Source organism: Montipora capricornis, chromosome 3 (assembly GCF_036669925.1).
Source record: "Montipora capricornis isolate CH-2021 chromosome 3, ASM3666992v2, whole genome shotgun sequence".
Taxonomy (NCBI): Eukaryota; Metazoa; Cnidaria; class Anthozoa; order Scleractinia; family Acroporidae; genus Montipora; species Montipora capricornis.
This window is the reverse complement of record NC_090885.1, coordinates 46,050,689-46,058,312: the sequence shown is the minus strand read 5'-3', so window position 1 is coordinate 46,058,312 and position 7,624 is coordinate 46,050,689. Positions and strand designations below refer to the sequence as shown.

The following is a 7,624-nucleotide window of genomic DNA, read 5'->3' as shown; positions in this document are numbered from 1 at the left end:
ATTGAATCGTACGCTCACCTCCAGGGAGGGAGTCCATATGGACGACAGTGATTCCAAACCTCACCTTCCGGTCTACCTTATCTTGGGTGCCAGTGACTATGCCGTCATCAAAACAACAGAAAGACCTCGAATCGGTCGTCCAGGAGAGCCAGTTGCGGAGAAAACTAAACTCGGGTGTCGCCAGAGAGAGAAATTGATCACGCCAACGTGCTGCTGACACAAACAAATCATGTCGATTATGAAGAACTCTGTTGATTGCATGTGTTAGGGCTAGAGGACTCTCCAGAACATGACCAGCAGGCGGTTTACGCTGAATTTTGAGAACAGCTAATGCGGGATCCGGAAGGATGGTACGAAACGTCTCTGCCGTGGAAGGGTAACCATCCACCTCTACCAAATAACAAAGCAGGAAGTTTATGAAGGCTCGTCAACCTCCAGAGCAGGCTGCAGCGCATGGGCCTGACCGACAAGTATGGACAAATCATAGAGTAACAGTAGTCGGTGGGGATAGTAGAAGAAGCGAATGAATCTCCAGGCAGGAGAAGGAGTTTTACATTCCTCACAAGCCTGCCGTGCGAATAGGAGCCGAATCAACGAAGATACGTGTAGTTTATGATGCATCAGCTCTGGCCAACCCACAAGCACCCAGTCTGAATGACTGTTTATACACCGGACCGCCCCTTCAGAACCGCCTGTGGAATGTGTTGGTGCGCATGTGCTTTCACCCAGTGCTCATCACAGGGGACCTCAAGCACGCCTTCCTCCAGGTTTGTATTAAGAAACAAGAAAGATATGCGCTTCGGTTTCACTGGAAAGCAAATGAACACTCGGAAGTAGAAACTCTAAGATTCATGCGAGCGTTGTTTGGTCTAGTGCCGTCGCCCTTCCTGCTAGGGGAAGTGATCGAGAGTCACCTCGAATCCTGGGAACCGCGAAGGCTAGAGCTAGTTGCTGAACTGCACAAGAGTCTCTATGTGGATGATCTCATCAGTGGAAAACCAATAGTGAGAGAGACGGAGCAGCTGAAACAGGGAGCAATTGAGGTGTTCGAAGATGCGAAGTCCACACTCCATAAGTGGCATTCCAATGCAGCTGAATTAGAAGAGAACAGAACCAAAGTCGAAGACAAAGAATCGTTTGCCAAGCAGCAACTCAGAAGACCGGGTGGAAGAGACGGCAGCCTCCTTGGACTTTCCCGGGACAAAGGGAAAGATGTGATCAGCGTAGCTGTGCCACAAGAAAACGTAATCACATCTAAGAGAGGAATCTTGTGCAAGCTCGGAAAGATCTATGACCCATTGGGCCTTGCAGCACCCTTAACTCTGAAAGGGAAGCTTATTTACCGAGATGCATACAAAGCAAATCTAGCGGCTAAAAAAGGCAAAAATTCAGAATACACGATTGTGATAAGACGACTTTTTTACACCACGCTTTGTTCAACAATAGTAAAAATTGGAACGTTTCCCATCATTTTTCATCTTTTATTAAATCAGTGAATATGAAAACTGGTGGCTAAATTTGCTTCAGGCCACTCCAATTGTCACGGTGTCAGAAGGGATTTTGAACCACACTTGTTAACAAAATCATCGCAAAGTAAACTTACTTTGACATTTTGTTAGGGTTGCGCTGCTGTTGGTAGCCTTCTGAATGTACCACCACTAGCGGTTTTATCAGGGATACAAGGACTGCTATCATTTGCCATTGCTCATGCAGATGTTCAGCGTGCCAACACTATGTGGCGGGACCCAGCCACTGTTTGGTTAGCTATAGGTATGCCGACCGGTACGTATCAGTCACTTCATCAATATTACTTTTATTGCCTTGAAGTCATCCAAAGTTCCTGCGGGTTACATTACCGTTCGTAAAATTATTTGATAGCGTTTTTCAACCTAGTATTAAAAGGAGATACCATAACTGAGTTCAACTACCACCAACGATGCTTGTTCAAAGGGTGTATCACACTCAGTCCTATTGGAATTTTAGTACTGAAATTCTTCCAATCAGGAAGAGTAACTCAATGGTATAAATTATTAATTACTCCCATATCACAAGGAAAGCTCTTGATTCACTCCAATTAACCCTTTAGAGCCCGAGGGGTTCCCCATTGACGAGTAAAATCGTCTGGCATTTTAGACTGAGTAAATCTGTAAGCTGCGAGTCTGGGGGTTAGTCTTGGTCCCACAGAAAGGATGGTCCCTGTAGCCATCTCGAGGATTGCAGAAGGTCTTTGGGGCTCAGGCCACGAGAAGCGTCGTCAGCAGGGTTGTTCCTTTTGTCAACATAGTTCCACTGCTCTGGTACGGTGGAATCCCTGATCTGCTGAACTCTGCTTGCAACGAATGTGTGAAAGCGACGGGCGTCATTGTGGATGTAAGCCTGAACCACCTCTTTTATTTCATCGTATCTCAGCTCTCTGCTCAGTGTTTCGCTAACTCTTACGGACACCAGGGCGGCTGCTAGCTCAAGGTGCGGTATAGTTATTGGCTTTAATGGGGTCACACGTGCCTTACCCATCACTAGTGACCAGTGCACTTGGTTGCTTATGTCCACGAGGCGGAGATAAAAACAGTGCCCTTATTCTTCTGTGCTGGCATCCGAGAAGTGATGTAGCTCGACTTTTCTCAAGATTCCCATTTCCTTTGTCTTGAAGCATCTCGGATCTTCTATCTTCTCTAGGAGAGGGAGTTCAGATCGCCGTTTCCGATGTTCCATTCAACGCCAAGGACACGTTCAGGGGGAAGCAAATCACAGTTCAAGTCAAGTTCCTTAATCTCCTTTGCGTGAGACTCTACGTTCCTAGACTCAACATCTTTGCTGTGAGACGTGAACTTGTGTAATCTGAAGCCGCCTCCCAAGCACATCGCAGTTCCTCTTTTGATTTGAGGTTTTGGGCCGAGCATGTTACGGTGAGGAGCTAAGAAGTTGAGCTCCCAAGCAATAGTTCTCTTTTTTTAGAATTGTGCATGGAATTCTTTTCGTTTGTGAAAAGAAAATCAAAGCTAAGTAGCAGTAGTAGGGATCGGTCCTCCAAAGAAACAAATTCACCAGAATCCAAGCGTTTAAAGGAGGGAGAATACGACTTACACTGCCACAAAGCATTCGCCGTCGAGTGTAGTGCAGCCTCAAGCGAAGGAAAAAACGACGTAGCTCTTTCAGTTTTAGATATGGCCGAAGACTTCGCGTCAAAAGTGGACCTGATTCTCAGTAAACTTGTCAAATTGGACCAAATTGCAATGGAAATCCAATAACTTCGAGAGTCCGTCGAGCGAATCAACATAACTGTTAAATCCCTTCAGCAAGATTGTGTTCGCGTCGAGCAAGACTTGAGGAAAGTACCTACTACTACAAATAATCTACAGCAGAGTGTAGAAAGCTTAAACAAAGATGTCCAAGAAGATAAGGCTAAAATGGGAGAGATAATAATAAAGAACGAGGAGGAGCTGAAGATACTCTGCCCACAACTTGTGGATTACGAAGTGTACCAGCGCCGAGAAAACTTACGTTTCGGTGGCATCCGTGAGGATAGAGAGGAGGATAGAGGATAGAGAGGAGAATAATCTGGGAATCTCCAATGCTTGTAAAATCGAAATCCAATGTGTCCATAGGACCGGCAGAAGACCAAACATCGGTAAACCCAGAGGTATCATCGCACGTTTTCTTTTCTACTCAGATCGGGAGGATATTTTCGCCCGCCGTTCCGCTCTTAGCAGAGAGAGTGACTTTGGCATTGGCCCAGATCTCCCGAAACAAGTTGTTGACATGAGGAAAAAACTCATCCCTAAAATGATTGAGGCGAGGAAGGAAGGAAAGAGGGCAGCTTTCAGTAGGTCACAACCTTATATTTTATTTGTTGACGGTGAGAAATTTTCTTGAAGCTGTACATATCACGCCAAGAGAAAATGAGGGGACAGAGAGGGAGGCTCAAGGTGTTGGCCGGGATATGTTATGTCCACGAAAGTTATTTTTAGACGAGCGGAAGTCTTTGTTCTAGCGGAAGTCTGTCTTCTGAGACGTCCGCATGCAGTCTTGCCTCGCTCTCAGGTTCTTAGTGAAAAGAGAAAATGATGGCACATGTGGAAGGCTGATGAATATATTTTCTTTCAAACATCGGACCGAGGTTGGCCTGCATGCGGACGTCTCGGAAGACTTCTAAAAATAACTTTCGTGGACATGACATATCCCAAGGGCTGGACCGGGAGCCTCCTTCTCTGTCCCCTCATTTTCTATTGATCACGCACAAGCATAAAAAACCCAGTGGCATCCAGGTAAAGGGACAATGCTCATTTTAAGAAGAAAAGGTTCCTTTGATTTCCTGAATTTTGCGTTGTTGTTATGATTTTAAAAGAAACATTGGGGGCTCTTCTGGTGGACTATGCAAATAAGGAGTACTCTTGAGGCGACCCAATACGACGTAGCGCTAATCAGTCTTTTATCACTGGCTACGTTTAAATCTTTTGTCTCTATGTTTGATGTGATGAGTGTTTTAATGTTAGTAATTTTGCTTATTGTTTCGGGAAGTGCAAATACCCATGGGAGTACCAGCTGCTGCTCTATTGTTTCTGGTTTTACACTTATAAATATCAATGGATAGTAATAGCCTAAAGTTTAAAATAATCTCGCTGAACGTTCGAGGTATACGAAATTTCGAAAAGCGGAAATCAATTTTCAATTGGTTAATGAAGCAAAATTCTGACATCTGTTTTTTGCAAGAAACATACAGCACTGAGGATATTGCAAATCAGTGGAAAAAACAATGGCCTGGAGACATATACTTCGCTCATGGCTCTACCCATAGTCGTGGGGTTGCTATCCTTATATGCAAATCCTTTGACTTTAAATTGCAATCAATTCAAACCGATAAGGAGGGGAGATTTTTATTTATCGAAGCAACAATTCAAGATGAGCCCTTCCTTTTGGTAAATATCTACGCCCCCAATAGTGTCACCAGCCAGTCTTTGTTCTTTTTAATCATTGACCGAACTTCTTGGTGATGAGCAATACCAAGGGACCAAGCACAAAATTATATTAGGCGGGGACTTAAATATTGCTTTTGACCCTGATCTAGACTGTTCAGGTGGAAAACCAGTGCTAAAAGAATCGGTGAAGTTTGTAGACGATATTTTGTTAAAGAATGATTTAGTGGACATTTGGAGAATCCGTAATCCCGATGCTAAAAAGTTTACTTGGAGGCTAAAAAGCCCAGTAATTCAGTGGCGATTAGACTACTGGCTTATAAGCGATTTGCTACAAGACGATGTAGCTAATGTAGACATTGTGACAGCAATCAAAACGGACCATTCGCAATAACCCTTGAAATTAACAGCTTAAAAGATCAACAGCGTGGTCCCTCTTTCTGGAAGTTCAATAACAGCCTATTAGAAGACCCCCTGTATGCTCAGTGCTTACGTGATGGTTTCCCAAAGTGGCTTGACGAAATTAATTATTGTGATGATTTGAGAGTTAAATGGGATTGGATTAAATATAAAATTCGTGAGGAATGTGTATCTTACAGTAAATCAACAGCTAAGGAAAGGAGAAAGAAAATGCAAAATTTTGAAAGAAAACTTAAATTTTGTGAGGAGAAAATAGCGGAAACGCCCATGCAGAAAAACTTAGCAAATCTTGAATCGGCTAAACTGGAATATGAAAACGAGTACAATTATATTGTGAGGGGATCAATGATTCGTTCCCGTGCGACATGGCTTGAGCAAGGGGAAAAAATAGAAATTAAAATTTCTTGGAGGTTTAAAAATTTGCGATATTGAGTCAATGATCTCGGCTCAAAGAATAATTTGCATCAAGAGGTACCTATCTCATGAGCCAGCTACATGGAATCTCTTCTTAGATTTCTACCCTAAAAAAGTCGGGGGAAAATTCCTGTTTTATTGCAATTTCAGCTATCCTCGGCTTCCTATAGCACTCCCAGAGTTTTACAAAGAGTGTTTAGTGGCATGGACCTCTCTCAGCCAGGATAACCCTCTCTTAATCTCTGAAATAGCAAACCAAGTCATTTAGAATAACTGTTTTATTTGTATCGAATCTAAATCAATTTAGATTGACTGATTGACTTCGGAATTGTTAAAGTGGGCGACTTGTGCGACTCAAGGGGAGAATTAAAGTCCAACAAGGAGCCATTACATTCAATACTTTCGCCAATAGAACATTTCTTACTCTTTAGTATTTTTAGTGCAACTCCACAAGAGTGGCGGAAAACTTTAAAAGCGAATAAACTCTCTGTGTCTTTAAATACGAGAAATATAATTCCAGGTGACTTTCATTTGCATATTATTGATGAGGAATGTACCACGTTGTCTCATGACATTGTTTTGGGGCTTTCTCTGCATGCGTGGCTTCCAGCATCTTCTCCATGAATGCCACATGATCTTCTTTGTATTTTGAGTCACTGGCGAATCGTTTTCGTAGCTGCTTTAATCTTATTTGAGCTAGCTTCCTGTTGCATGGTAAATAGCCGTTTTCGTCGCCACGCAGTAAGGGAACTTCATAGTGTCCATTGCCTGCCTTATGAATACCGCCTGAAGTTTTCCTATAAACTTTAAATCCTCCTGAGGCATTGCTAAGTTAGTTTCTCAGAAAAGTCCTGCTCGAACATTTTCTTGTTGGTTGAAGGAATCATAATCTCTTTATATCATTTCAAAGGGATGAACTTGCTCGTCAATTCTTATTGGCCTAATATCTCTCCTGTGGCGATAGGATGGCATCCGGCTGTCTCCCCAATGTCATCTACATGTTCTCTGTGACTTCTAACTCCTACCACGCCCCAGCCTTATATTGTGCGTATGGCATAGTGGTCACGAACGCAGTTATTGCCAATAAATAAACCGATGTTTAAGTGCTCTTCATATGGCGGGATTTCTTCTGCAATTCTCTCTAGATGCCCGTACTTGCGTGCAGTTTCAGGACGAGGAATCTGACCACGTAGGCCTGGTATGTGTCTTCTGGTGTACGCCTTTGGGAGGGGTGTGTCGACTTCACTGTCGAAGCGTGATACGACCAAACCGTCAATTCTTTGCATGTCAGTTTTTCTCTATTGCGTGCATGGTGCCCAGCTCTAACTCAATTGCAGGACCAGTTAATCCAAGGTTGTTCATTACGTCATCCGTAACAAAACAGGTATCACTCTGATCATCTAGCATGGCGTATACTTTTACTCGACGATCTGGATCACTCTTGTGGTGAATCCATACTGGAAGGATCATTGAGGTTGTAGTGTCATACAGTTCATGCAATTGTTCGTGGCTCTGACGGCGGTCTTCTGCATGTTTTGTTCAGTTTTCTGATCAGGCGGGAAGCGATTGAGGACAGTTGCGTGTGACCTCTTACACAACTCGCACTGGGTCTTCTGCTGCAGTGTCATGCCATGTGGCCTTGACTAAGACATGAAAAGCATACTCCTTTGGACATGCAAAGCTGTTGCCTTTCTTGCACAGACTTTCCTAAAACGTTATTGCATGTGACGAGCGTGTGTTGACCTTTACACAACAGACAGAAACTCGTATCCATGGGAGTCTTACATGCCGTTTCATTGCCCCAAGTAGAAAGGGTGGTACCATGTCGCTTCTTCTTATCTCTTCTATCGTAGCTCTCTCTCACTCTTTCGATAGGG

The 7,624-nt window shown here is 43.6% G+C and overlaps 1 protein-coding gene across 1 annotated transcript; it reads right to left on the bottom strand.

Moving 5' to 3' along the window:
- Window positions 1-2,166: 2,166 nt before the first annotated feature.
- Window positions 2,167-2,514, bottom strand: LOC138040397 (uncharacterized). The gene has a single exon (XM_068886134.1). The coding sequence runs from the start codon at window positions 2,512-2,514 to the stop codon at window positions 2,167-2,169; it is 348 nt and encodes a 115-aa protein (XP_068742235.1).
- Window positions 2,515-7,624: the final 5,110 nt, after the last annotated feature.